Consider the following 14,305-nt stretch of genomic DNA (forward strand, 5'->3'; position numbering starts at 1 on the left):
CAAGAGGTTAAGCATGGTCTAGCAATGACACTTTTCTTCACCTTTGCTGTGGGGAAGTATCTGGTCTCTACTCAGAACCTCCCAATAAATGTGTGAGAAAATCTTGCAATACAATAAAAATAATTAAGACTAGACTGAACTGCATCATCTATTTTGATTCAATGGCATTTTACATATACCACTTGACTATTAAGATTTTATTTAGGGATTATAAACTACTCACTTGGCATTTAACAGTCATTAGAACATTCTGATAGTTTTTTAGGGGAGCACATATCCCGGCCATGGGAAACAGGACTCACTGATGTTCTGAGTGGGGACAAGGAACAGGTAGTCGAAAGACCATGGCGACGCATCTCCTGAATTGCACGCTCTCTGTGGAAGGAACAATTAAAAAGATAAAAAAGCCTTTATTTCTACAAACTGGAGCTGGCAACCTTCAATGACTTTTTTAATGTACATAACTGCACCTGCTCAAAATGATTGTTATAGCACAAGTCGATTTCTGTCAAAATGACAGCTCAAACTGTGCTGATAACTAAAAGACTATGAGCAGCTTTACAAAATTGGTAATTTTTCCAGTCACCCAATACAACCTATATTCTATGTGTTGGATTATCTGGTAAAGTAGATTTTACAGTCCATTCACAATAAGATGCTCTTTTCAGATTTGTGCACTTAAAAAGCTTCAAGTAATCATTAATTATTTTGTGTATTGTAAACAATACCTTTCAAAACGTTCTGTTGTTAGTTGACGTTTGATAAGATCAAGCTCCGTTTGAAGCTGTGAAGACTTAGCACGGAACTGAACTATTTCTCGATTCTGATTTGATCTGTGAATAATAATTACTACTGCATTAGATATGACAAGATAGGCATCAATACTTTACAGACAAACAGACAAATTTCTAAATGGAGTAACAATTTCAGACACAATGGTCTACATTTCACATGAGTTATGTCTGCTCCCAGACATAACTGCAGTGGCCATGGCCAAGAAATGCATTAGAAGCCAATTTGTCACTTTTCCTCAATTCCACCACTTTTAGGATTTACTACAATGGCATAGAATATCTACCCATCTTATACATAAAATTGCACAGAACTTAGTAACAAGCTGTTCAGCCCACTCTATTGCTATTCTTGTATCCTCCACAAAAGTAAGTAATAGTCATAATCTCACCTGCCCATTAAAATAAAAGCAAAATATTGCAGATTCTAGAAATCTGAAATAAAAACTGAAAATGCTGGAAAAACTCAGGCGGTCTGGCAGCATCTCTGGAGAGGTAAAGAGAGTTAACGTTTCGAGTATGACTCTTCTTCAGAGCACTGTGCCGGTTGAGAGTGAGGTGGCTACACTTCAAAAAGCAATTAATTGGCTTTGGGGCATTTTGAAGTTGTAAAAACTTCTATTTAAATCCTTTTATTTAACTTGCACTTCAATTTGACATGGAAAGCTAAATTATATAAGCAACCAAGATTGGAAAATCAGGTGGTCAGAGGTGCAATATTGCAGAGACCAGAAGTCCTGGTCTATTACACTTGTGCTGATATGAGTGCAATGAACGATTGAGATTCCGTCTTCATTCAAGGCTTCTGGATCCTGGCTCGTGAATGAAATATCTTTTCTCCAGTGTGGTAAAACTGGATAACTAGTAAATATACACATTTATCTCCTTATTTATTGTTACTTTCCTCTATAATTTACTGTTGCTCAACTTGGGGGTCCATATATTGTTTAAGCAATACAGTGCTACTCCAATCGTTCACACATTTTGTGTGTTTTTGGTCAATCACATTTGTTGGGTAAGAAGATATTTCAGAGTTCACACTTGGAAATGTTATCTTTCTTAGAATCTGAATTAGAATCTAGAATATAAATGGGGTGGCACGGTGCCACATTGATTAGCATTTCTGCGTCATACGCCAGGGACCCAGGTTCAATTCCGATCTTGTGACTGTGTGGAGTTTTCACATTCTACCAGTGTCTGCATGGTTTTCTCTGGGTGCTTCGGTTTCCTCCCACAGTCCAAAGATGTGCAGATTAGGTGGATTGGTCATGCTAAATTGTCCCTTAGGGTGGGGTTGCAGGAATAGGTTTGGGGAATGAGCTAAGTAGGGTGGTCTTTCGAAGGGTCGGTGCAGACCCGATGGGCTGGATGGTCTCCTTCTGCATTGTCGGGATTCTGTGAATTCTTAGAGGGGGAATCTACTAAATGCAAAATATACAAGTCTGCTGGAAAGCTGTTAATTTTTTCGATTTGATACTTCACAGTTGTAAAAGAAGCCTAAATTAATGTTCTCCAACTATCTATCTTTCCCTTTCGTAAAGTATTCTGTACTCCAGACAGAAACAAGAAGCGATGAGATTAAATGCTCTTTTCTGGAAAGTGTAGACAGGAGGATGGAAGGGGTGAACACACTATACTGAAAAATCTCTGTGCAGCATTCTCCTTTATTCTGTGGAAGTCATTGTCATATAAAATTGCTTATTATCACTCTATGCATGACCATGTATTGGAAAATAAGGTGCCAGGCAAGCTCTTAAGAAATTACTGCAAAACTACTAAAGGACTTAGCAGATCCCTTCAAATTTCTATTACTTAAATAAGCAACATATTACTTAATCAGATTCTATATTTAATTTTCTTCAACCATTCTTCAGTATTTCAAAGCTTTTCTGCGAATCTACTGCTGAGCGTGTGTTATTTCAAGTGTGCAGTGATTAGATCAAGCACTCTCAGGAAAGATTTAATATGGATAGCATTGGGATGAAGTTTCTTTACTGCAGCAGTGTAACATGTTCATAAGGAGTAGGCCATTCGGCTTCTCGAGTCTGCTCCGCTATTTAATAAGATCACTGTTGATCCGATTGTAATCTCGCCTACCCATGCTAGCCTATCACCGCCTTGAGTTGAGTTACCAAGAATCAATCCAGTTCTGCCTTAAAAATATTCAAAGACTCTGCTTCCACCATCTTTTGAGGAAGAAAGTTCCAAAGACTCTTAACCCTCAGAGAAGAAATTCTCAATATCTCTATTTTAAATTGACGGCCCTTATTTTTAAACAATGACTCCTAGTTCTAGATTCTACCACAAGAGGAAACATCCTCTCCACATCCACCCTGCCAAGACCCCTCAGGATCACCTCTTACTCTTCTAAATTCCAGTGAATATGAGCCTAGCTTGCCCAGTCTTTTTTCAATACACAACCCACCCATTCTAAGTGTTAGTCTGGTAAACCTTCTCTGAACTGTTGCCAACACATTTACATCCTTCCTCAAATAAGGTGACCAATACTGTGCACGGTATTTCAGATATGCTCTCACTAGTGCCCTGACTGAAGCAAAACTTTCCTGCATTTGTATATGAAATGAAAATGTCACAAGCAGGCTTCAAATGAAGTTACTGTGAAAAGCCCCTAGTCGCCACATTCCAGCGCCTGTTCGGGGAGTGATTCCCCTTGCAGTAAATGATCACATTGTATTAATTTCCTCATTACTTGTACCTCCCTTTTATGACTCATGCACTTGGACACCCACCTCCTTTTCCTCTCAGACCTCTGTAATTTCTCACCATTTAGTTAATTTGCTTCTTTTCAATTCTCCCTGCTAAAATGGACTTTACATCATCCCCTCATTGTACTCCATTTGCCAGATCTTTGACTACTCATTTAATCTATCTGTATATTTTTGTAGATTCCTTATGTCCTCTTCACGTCGTACTTTCCTGCCTGTCTTTGTCATCAGCAAAAAATTAGCAACCATCCATTTCATCTCAGTCCTTTACATAAATTGCAGAGGTCCCAGCACTGAGGTAACCATTCATTACATCTTCCCAAACCAGCTAGTTTGCGGTCATTGTTATCTGGATTGCTGATTTACCAGTTATAAAGTTTTACACCTCAGCGACAGATCATTCCGCCCCACAGGCCCATATCAGAATTTAGGCCCCACATGAGCCTCTTCCCACTCTCTTTTATCTAGTCCTTTCAGCTTATCCTTCTATTCCTTTTTCCTTCACGTGTTCATCCAGTCTGCCTTTAAACACATGTATGCAATTTGATTTCTTGAGGTAGCAAATTCTATATTCTAAACACCCTTTGGGCAAAGATGTTTCTCCTGAATTCGCAAGAACACAATAATAAATTTGGCCCTTCGAGCCTGCTCTGCCATTCAATAAGATCATGGCTGATCTGATTATGGTCTCCATTCCACTTTCCTGCCTACCCCCAATAACCCATGACTTTCTTGTCAATCACAAAGTAACCTAACTCAGCCTTGAATGTATTCAAAGGTCCAGCCTCTACTGCTTTATGGGGATGAGAACACCATAAACTAATGACCCTCAGAGAGAAAAGAAAATCTTCTCATCTCAATCTTAAATGAGTATCCCCTAACTTTTAGACTCTGTCTCTTAGTTATACTGTATACTCACCCACAAGGGAATTTTTTCTCTTAGCATCCAGCCTGTCAAGTCAGGATCTTTTTTTTTTAAATTTAGAGTAATTTTTTCCAATTAAGGGGCAATTTAGCATGTTCAATCCACCTACCCTGCACATCTTTGAGTTGTGGGGGGTGAAACCCATGCAAACACGGGGAGAATGAGCAAACTGCACACGGACAGTGACCCAGAGCTGGGATCGAACCTGGGACCTCAGCGCCGTTAGACTGCAGTGCTACCACTGCGCCACCGTGCTGCCCGTCAAGTCAGGATCTTATATGCTTCAATAAGATAACATCTTATTATTCCAAATTCCAATGAGTAAATGCCCAACCTGCTCACCCCTCAGAAGAAAACCCCTTCATCCCAGGAATCAGTTAAGTGAACCTTCTCAAAACTACTTCTATTGCAATTATTTATTTTCTCAAATAAGGACTGTACATAGTACTCCAGACATGGTCTCACTATGGTCCTGAACAGCTGTAGAAACATTTCCCTACTTTTATACTCTATTTATCTTGCAATAAACAGCAACATTTCATTTGCGTTCCTAATCACTTGCTGTACCTGCTGGTAACGTATGTGATTCATATACCAGGGCACCCAGATCTCTCTATCCACTTTGACAGGAAAATAATAACAAGAAGCAGAACTCTACAGTACAAAATTTCACAATTTTACACAACAAACTGCATCTGCCAATCCCCCCCTCCCCCCTTAACATATCTAAATCCCTTTGTAAACTCAATGTCCACTTGACAACTTCCTTTTCGACCTATCTTTGTGTCATCAGCAAATTTGCAAGATTCCAAACAATGCATTTACTATCTCTGCAGTCATTTCAAAAGCCCTAGGATGGGGCCACCAGGTTCAAGGGACTCGTCAACCTTTAGTTTATTTCCAGTGCCATTTCCCTATTCGATTTATTAGTGAATATTTTATATTTATAGCCTTTAATTCTGGTCTCATGCACAAGTGTAAAACTTTACTCTACACCTATCTTAATAAACCCTTTCCTAACTTTAAGACTTCTAGGAATACACTTCTCAGTCTGTGCTTTTCTGGAGGAAGTGTCCTTTCCTGTTCAATATTGCCTGGCAGCTATATCTCTCAGTTTTAGTATCATTCTATGAATGGTTTTTGCACCTTCTAGCTCTATTATTTGATATTATGTTTTGGAGACCGGAAATGTTCCCAGCACTCCAAATGTGTTTTTTCTTGAATGCCTTATTAACCTGGATCACCACTTTTAGTGATTTGTGTCCATACCCACAGATTCCTCAGTTCTTCTATTCCATTTAAATACTTTCCTAGGAATATGTGGCCTCCTAGTCTTTCTCAAAATATATACTATCTCATACTTAGCGTTTGATTAAGTGCCAACCTGTGCTCATTAGAAATTGGATTAAAGAGAAGGGTGACTAGCAGAATCATGAGCTTTGTTTGGGCGCATGGGACCCCGAGGGTGAAGAGGGTCTTCTTGGAGCGGGGTAGAGATGGTGGGGGGCTGGCGTTACCCAATCTCTCGGGGTATTATTGGGCGGCCAATGTGTCGATGGTGCGCAAGTGGGTAATGGAGGGGGAGGGGGCAGCATGGAAACGGATGGAGAGGGCGTCCTGTGGCGATACAAGCCTGGGGCCCTGGTAACGGCGCCGTGGCCGTTCCCTCCTACGAGGTATACCACGAGTCCGGTGGTGGCGGCTACCCTCAAGATTTGGGGGCAGTGGAGGCGACATAGGGGAGAAGTGGGGGGGCTCGATGGAGGCTCCGTTAAGGGGGAACCATAGGTTCGTCCCGGGGAACATTGATGGGGGATTTCAGGGTTGGCACAGAGCGGGCATCAGACAGCTGAGGGACCTGTTATTGATGGGAGGTTTGCGAGCCTGGGGGAGTTGGAGGAGAAATTTGGGCTCCCCCCGGGGAACATGTTCAGGTATCTGCAGGTAAAGGCATTTGCTAGGCGGCAGGTGGAGGGATTCCCTTCGCTTCCCGCGAGGGGGGGTGAGCGACAGGGTGCTTTCGGGGGTCTGGGTCGGAGAGGGGAAGATATCTGATATCTACAAGGTTATGCAGGAGGCGGAGGAGGCGTCAGTAGAGGAGCTGAAAACGAAGTGGGAGGGGGAACTGGGGGAACAGATCGAAGACAGGACATGGGCTGATACCCTGGAGAGGGTTAATTCTTCCTCCTCGTGTGCGCGGCTTAGCCTCATCCAATTCAAGGTGCTGCACCGGGCCCACATGACTGGGACGAGGATGAGTAGGTTCTTTGGGGGTGAGGACAGGTGTGTCAGGTGCTCGGGGAGTCCAGCGAACCATGCCCATATGTTCTGGGCATGCCCGGCACTGGAGGAGTTCTGGAAGGGGGTGGCGAGGACGGTGTCGAGGGTGGTGGGATCCAGGGTCAAGCCAGGATGGGGACTCGCGATTTTTGGGGTTGGGGTGGAGCCGGGAGTGCAGGAGGCGAAAGAGGCCGGTGTGCTGGCCTTTGCGTCCCTAGTAGCCCGGCGAAGGATCTTGCTACAATGGAAGGATGCGAGGCCCCCAAGCGTGGAGACCTGGATCAATGACATGGCGGGTTTCATTAAGCTAGAGATGGTCAAATTCGCCCTGAGAGGGTCGGTACAAGGGTTCTTTAGGCGGTGGCAGCCTTTTCTCGACTTTCTGGCTCAACGATAGGGTACGGGGACAGCAGCAGCAGCAACCCGGGGAGGGAAAAGGGGAGGGAAAAGGGGGGGGGGCCGACAATGACTATGTTTGTTTATTTAATTTTAATATTTTTAAAGTTCTTTTGTTGTTCATTAGGGTTGGGGGGGTGGGGGGATGTGATACATGCGCCGATACGGTCTGGGGGTGTCACAGTTATTATGGGTTATTTTGTTGCATTTCATTGTTTGTCGTTATGTTTTATATTTTCTGTAAAAAATTCCAATAAAAATTATATTAAAAAAAAAGTAAAAAAAAAAAGAAATTGGATTAAAAATCTCAAGTTCATTTCACACTGGACTCAGGATACAGCAGACTTTCATTGCACCAGCCTAGGAGAGAATTGACTCTTTCTACACTGCTTTCTTCAAGAGATCCCAAGGGGAATAAGCAGATCTTACCCTTGAAAGTAAAAACATAAAGGTAAAGTTGCCATAGTTCCAATTGACCATAGGCTGCTTTCCCCTTTGAGGGGGAGAGCTGACTGCTGGTGATTTAACCTGAGGATCACACCGGAGGCAAGGGGCAAGGTTGAGAAGGCAGGCCTTCATGAATAACCTCAAAAGTAAAGGTTGGGAAGTAGTCATTTCAGAATTAACTCATCTACTGTTCAACTCTGTTATATTTTTGTTTTGAATTTTTCAGGAATTATATGCTCTTTTTGTATTGCTGGTTGCAATCAACTCCTAAAACTAGCAATTCTAGAAAAGAAAGCTAATTCAGACGTCTACAATGTTCCTGAGATCAGCAGATTAGAACTTTGCTTCTCCTTTCCCCCCCCCCCCCCCCCAACCCCCCCCCCCCCCCCACCACCCCCCCCCCCCCCCCCCCCCCCCCACCCCCCCCCCCCCCCCCCCCCCCCCCCCAACAAACTGATTTCCACCAGCAGTAACAGCCAAGAATGGCTCCCCTTGTAATGCTGTAATTGGTAAGAGTTCTGAAAAAAGACCGGATGCCATTGTTTGCAGTAAGCGAGAGGGAAGGAATAGTATAGTTCACTTAAAATAATAAGTATTTCTGTAATTTGCCGAGTAATCCTGTAATCCAAAATAATTCACTGTAATAAATAAGTGCAAAAATTATTTATGTTTTCTGGTAGGGGAAACAATGGGTTTTGTGAAATACAATATTTAAAGAACGAGCTACATTTGTAAGTGATTTTTAAGCTTATCAGCCTTTTACTAGTAAGATTGTTGAATTTTTCTATATGCGTGGTCAGCAACAAATTTATCACGAGAAAAGCGCAGGATTATTTTGTAAAAGTTTCTGTATTTCGAAAGAAATACTGTAAAATAGCATTATTAAGTAAGTACCACTCACACTCTACTCTCTGCTAGAGTCAGCTTGTCCCCAAGAAGCTGTATTTCTGACTCTTTTTCATTCTTTGTCAGGTGGCATTGAAACTCCTTTTCTCGAGTTGATGTCAACAATGCCTCAAGGTTCTTTACTGTGACCCGTTCAGTACATATATGTTTCTTTAAAAGCTCGACTTCGGACTTCCAGTCTTCCAGTTCACTTAAGGTCTGTAAAGTTATTAGGAAGATTTCTTGTAAGTAGATAAAAAAAATGCACAACTCAACAGATTCAGATATACAAGGGAAGATTAAGTAAAGCAACCTCCTATATTGTTTAAATGCAGTTTATTGTATGGTAAGAACAGCAATCAATGTGGAATTAGCTGGCCAAAGTCAGACTTCTGTATCCAGTTCTGGTCACTGAGATCACAGAATCATACAGCACAGAAGGAACCCATTCAATCGACCATACCCATTTTAGCACCTTGGTAGAGTTGAAAATTAATCCCACTCCCACAGCATTTCCCTATAGCCCTATAATTTTTATCCGTTCAAATATTTATGCAATTATTCAATTTTGTTTTGAATGTTAGGATTCAGTGTGCTTTCACCAACCTTTTAAGCAGTGCATTCCAGATCACAATGACTTTAACTGTGTAAAAAAAAACCCACAATCTCACCCCAGGTTCTTTAGTTAATTCAATCTACATCCTTTCATTACCATCCCTTCCGCCAATGGAAACAATTTCTCTTCACTTACTTTATCAAATCATGATTTGGACCACCTCTATCAAATCTCCTCTTAATCTTCTCCACTTTGTGGAAGACAGTCCTGGCTTCTCCAGTCTCCACACATAATCGAATATTCCTCACCCTGACATCTTTCTGGAAAATCTCTTCTGCATGTGACATGTGTACTATGTGCATACAAATTAGGAACAGGAGTAGGCAACTCGGCCCTTTAAACCTGCTTTGCCATTCAATAAGATCATGGTTAATGCACCACAACTCCACATTCTCGCCTACCCCCAATAATTTTTCACCCACTTGCTTATCAAGAATCTATCTAGCTGTGCCTTAAATCTATTCAAAGTCTCTGCTTCCACTGCCTTTTGAGGAAGAGAGTTCCAAAGACTCATGACCCTCAGAGAACAAAATTTCTCTTCATTTCCACCTTCAGTGATCTCTAGTTCTCTATTCTCTGACTAGAGGAAACAGCCTTTCCACAGCCAACGCTTCAAGACCCCTCAGGGTCTTATATGTTTCAATCAAGTTGACTTTTACTCTTCTAAACTCCAGCAGATACAAACCTAGCCTGTCAACTGTTTCCTATAAGCCAGCCCTCCATTCCAGGAATTAGAGTAGTAATCCTTCTCTGAACTGCTTCTGATGCACTTGCATCCTTCCTGAAATAAGGAGATCAATACTGTACAGCAGTGTTTTTCAAAGTGGGGCTCACGACCTGCGTTTGGGTTGAGGATGTTGATAAATGGGCCACCAAAAATGATCCCCAAAGATTGTCTGATCTCTTTTTCCATTTTCTCTCTGGGTACATTTTTGCTGCCTTAAACTGATACTGTTCAAAAAAAATACACATTCATAAGGTTAAATTTAATATCTTAGCCAATACACAAATATAGTATGAAATCTAATATTTGGGATTGACACTGGTGTCGTTGCATATATGTCTAGTTCTGTTATGTTTATAGCACGCATGTTGGAGAAGGCAGTATTATAATGAGGATCTGTGTTATGGGCCAGGGTTTAAAAACTCCAAATGTATTATCAGTTTCACCTGACTTATAACTTTTTGTGTAATTTGGCTAGGATGAGCACAAGAGCCTTCACTTGAGGTGTGATTCAACAGTCTTCCTGGACACTTTAATCAAAATAGTCTGCATGGTGTCCTCCAGGTGCTCCGGTTTCCTCCCACAGTTCAAAGAAGTGTAGGATAGGGGGACTGACCGTGCTAAATTGCCCCTTAGTGTCCAAAAGGTTAGGTAGAGTTACTGGGATAAGGTGAGGCATGGGCCTAAGTAGGGTGCTCCTTGAGGATGGTGCAGACTCAATGATCTAAATGGACTCCTTCTGCACAGTAGTGATTCTATGACTATTTATCTGTTGATAAAACCAAGGATCCCAAACACCTGTCCCAACTTATCCTGCCACCGTTAAAAGATTGGTGTACATACACCCGGATCTCTCTGAAACTGCACCCATTTCCAAATTGTAGTTTTGAAAATAAAGTCACTTATGGGATGTAGCCGTCGCTTGTTAGACCAGCATTTACTGCCCATCCCTAGCTGCCCTTCAGTTGTTGGTGAGCTACCTTCTTGAACCGTTGCAGTCCGAGATGTAGGTACTCTCACTGTGCTGTTAGGGAGGGAGTGCCAGGATGTTGCCCAGCGACAGTGAAGGAACGCTGATATATTTCCAAGTCAGGGTGGTGAATGACTTGGAGGGAAACTTCCAGGTGGTGGGATTCCCAGGTATCTGCTGCTCTTGTCCTTCTAGATGGTAGGAGTTGTGGGTTTGGAAGGTGCTATCTAAGGAACGTTGGTTCCTGCAGTACATCTTGTAGATGGTACACAAGGCTACAAATGTTTGCGATAGTGAAGGGGTTGAATGTTTGTGGAATGGGGAGCAATCAAGCGACCTGCTTGGTCTTGGATGGTGTCTAGCTTTTTGAGTGTTGTTGGAGCTGTACTCATCCAAGCAAGTGGAGTGTATTCCATTACACTCCTGACCTGTGCCTTGTAGATGGTGCTCAAGCTTTGGGGGGGGGGGTTCAGGAGGTGAATTACTCACCGTAGGATTCCTAGCCTTTGACCTGCCCCGGTAGCCACAGTATTAATATGGCTTCAATTCAGTTTATGATCGATGGTAACCCCCCTGGATGTTGATTGTGGGAGATTCAACGATGTTAATGCCATTGAATATCATTGGTTAGATCCTCTCTTGTGCGGCACAAATGTAATTTGCCACTTGTCAGCTCAAGCCTGGATATTGTCCAGGTCTTGCTGCATTTGGACATGTACTGCTTCATTAAGAGGAGTCGCAAATGGTGCTGAACATTATGCAGTCATCTGCGAACATTCCCACTTCTGACCTTATGATGGAGAGAAGATCATTAATGAAGCAACTGAATATATTCACAATTTATTCTGCTAGACATTCTATAGGAATAACTCACATGAATGTTTCCAAAAAGTCAGTATATGTTAGAGGCTCTGGTAACAATATTAAATCTGCTGAGAATGTACAATTTTAAGATCACTAAGTGATAATTTTGATGGTGATTTATTTTGTCATGTGCTCTTCACTTGCTGCTCCAAAGTCAAAGTGCTAAAATATTACCATCTGGGTATCCCTTCCTAAAGTCACATCTGTAGGCTGCTCTCATTAGAAAAGAGGATAATAAAAGCAAGAGACACAAACTTAGAATTATTATTGATTATATAGACAGTTCTTGACTATTAAATATTCCTTTTAATCTAATATTTAAAAATCTTACTTTAAATTAAGTACAGACAATATTCCATCTAATCATACCCTTTCATGTTCCATAGTCTTAGAAGCAAGCTGCCGAGCCAACAATTCCTTATTAGAATCCAGTTGGGCACACAGTTCTCTGACTGAAGCTAGGTCCCCTAAAATCTGGCATTTCTCAGCCTGTGTCTGTCGTAACTCTTCCTCCAGTTTAGTCGTGCATTTAGCAGTACAGGAAATCTCTTTCTCATATGCTTGCTGGGCAGATAGGTGCTAAATTAAAGAAGAATTGCAGTGAAACACACAGAAATATGTACACATTTGTCACATTAACATTGAAACAAAGGTTTACGATAATATAAAAGTTAATTGCTGGTGCAATCGAGAAGTAAATATGAAATGAAGAACATTTGATATTCTTTATTCTTTTATAGCAGTTTAATCTCTACATACTTCTGGATGACACCTCTTTCACATGATTGCTATATGATTTAATTCTTTGAACATGTGACAAACAGTTTAGACATGAATAACTACAGATGTTATTTATATGGATTTTTAAAAGGTGTTTGATAAAGTTCTTCATAATAGACTGTTAACTGAAGTTAAAGCTCAGGGAATTGGAGCTTATTAACTTGGTTGGGAATTGGCTGAGCAGCAATAGACAGAATAATGATAATGGATAGGTACTCTACTGGTAGGGCATGACTAGTGGTGTCCCGCAAGGATCTGTGTTGTGAGCACAACTCTTCACCACATTTGTTAATTACTTATTTAGATGATGGTATAGAAAGCACCTACCCAGATTTGATGAGATAAACACAAGTGAACTGTAAACTGTAAGGAGTGTAGACGGGAGCAAACAAAGACCTGAATTTTATCTTCCACCCAGTGGGATTGGAGGCGGAGGCGCTGAAATCGCATGGGTAGGGTTCCCTCAGGGATCATGGCTACATGCAATTTTACAGTGGGATGGGCGGGCAGGATCTTGGATGAAAAGCCCACCCTTGCCCCTAATAAGGCCTTTAAGTGGCCACCTAAGGACCCCACTTCAGGCCTTTTCCTGCCCAGCCTTAATTTTCAGTCTGGCAGGCGCCCGATAACGGAGGGTGGGAAATAAAAATAATCCCTGGTCTTAATCTTGGGAACGGAGGAAAGACCTCCATCAGAAGCCTCTTTCTGACCGGGTACACCTTCCCCTTATGGATCAGGCACCTCCGGACCTCTCGCTCCCACTCTGCTCGAGTGCTGTTAGGAAGCACGTTCAAGGACTTTGCTCATTTTACAAAGAGGATACAAAATTCTACGTAAATTTTAGTCATATTGACTGTGTTGATATTTAATACCTCATCTATTTCCTTTTCAAGCTTGACCACTCTTTCTTCAAGGTGGCGTCTCTCAGTGTCTACAGACAGGAGCTCCAGTCGAATTGAACTGCTCTCTCCTTCTGCCTGATGGGCCTTGTGCTCCCAGTTCTCAGCTTGATTACTTGCCATTCGGAATTGCTCCAGCATATGATGGAGTTCTTGTTCCTATTATTAAAAAAAAAAGGTTAAGTAGAAATCATACAGACTGAAGGATTTAGAGGGGAGAGAGCGGCATGGTAATATCACGCGACTGGTAATCTAGAGACTCCAGGTAATGCTCTGGGGACCTGGGTTCAAATTCCACCATAGATGGTGAAATATTGATTTCAATAAAAAAAATCTGGAATTGAAAGTCTAACTGTGAAACCATTGTCAATTGTTGTAAAATCCATCTGGTTCTCTAATGTCCTTTAGGGAATGAAATCTGTCATTCTTACCTGATTGATTCTTAAATGCCTGCTGAACAAGTTTTAATAAATTGTTCGTTTGTTAGTCCCTCTGGTGGTTGCTCGTCTATCAGGATATTACAGCAGGCCTAGCCAACGACACCCACATCCCATAAATAAATAAAAGCCCTGCAGAACATACACACCAATCCTGATTCCCCTTCGTCTTCATATTTAGGTATTGATCCACCAGGGAGTGGAACAAAGGCTCACAAGACCGATTCCAGGGTGGAGGGGATTGCCCTATGGGCAGAGATGGAATAGAATAAGCCTACATTCCTTCAAGGTTAGATGGCTTTCTCCTGCTATTTGTTAGGTTCTATTGAACAGATTTGTGCAGAGACTCCCATTGACAAACAATAACCAAGGTAGTATGAGTTTTGTACATGCATTTCATAGATATAGAATTTTTAAAAATGAGACCTCTAGTTGCTTTTCACAAGACATAATTATCTTTAATAGAACAGGTTAATTTCATACAAATCCAGTGAAATCATGCTTCTTCTCCCAGCGCTGCCCGTCAATAATTAGAGCACTAGGATGATGAGTTTGCGAAAGCTCA

The 14,305-nt window shown here is 41.7% G+C and overlaps 1 protein-coding gene across 8 annotated transcripts in view; it reads right to left on the reverse strand.

The window, feature by feature from the left end:
* cep135 (centrosomal protein 135) overlaps positions 1–14,305 on the reverse strand; it is a 190,808-nt gene that overhangs the window by 5,764 nt on the left and 170,739 nt on the right. For all 8 annotated transcript variants that reach the window (XM_038791149.1, XM_038791151.1, XM_038791152.1 and 5 more), the window contains 5 exons: positions 13,277–13,462; positions 11,994–12,203; positions 8,467–8,669; positions 729–833; positions 224–375 (listed from right to left, as the gene is read on the reverse strand). In XM_038791149.1, the coding sequence (XP_038647077.1) occupies positions 231–375; positions 729–833; positions 8,467–8,669; positions 11,994–12,203; positions 13,277–13,462 (849 nt within the window). In that variant the 3' untranslated portion in view covers positions 224–230. The remainder of the gene's footprint in view (positions 1–223; positions 376–728; positions 834–8,466; positions 8,670–11,993; positions 12,204–13,276; positions 13,463–14,305) is intronic.

This window comes from Scyliorhinus canicula, chromosome 3, assembly GCF_902713615.1.
Source record: "Scyliorhinus canicula chromosome 3, sScyCan1.1, whole genome shotgun sequence".
Classification (NCBI taxonomy): domain Eukaryota; kingdom Metazoa; phylum Chordata; class Chondrichthyes; order Carcharhiniformes; family Scyliorhinidae; genus Scyliorhinus; species Scyliorhinus canicula.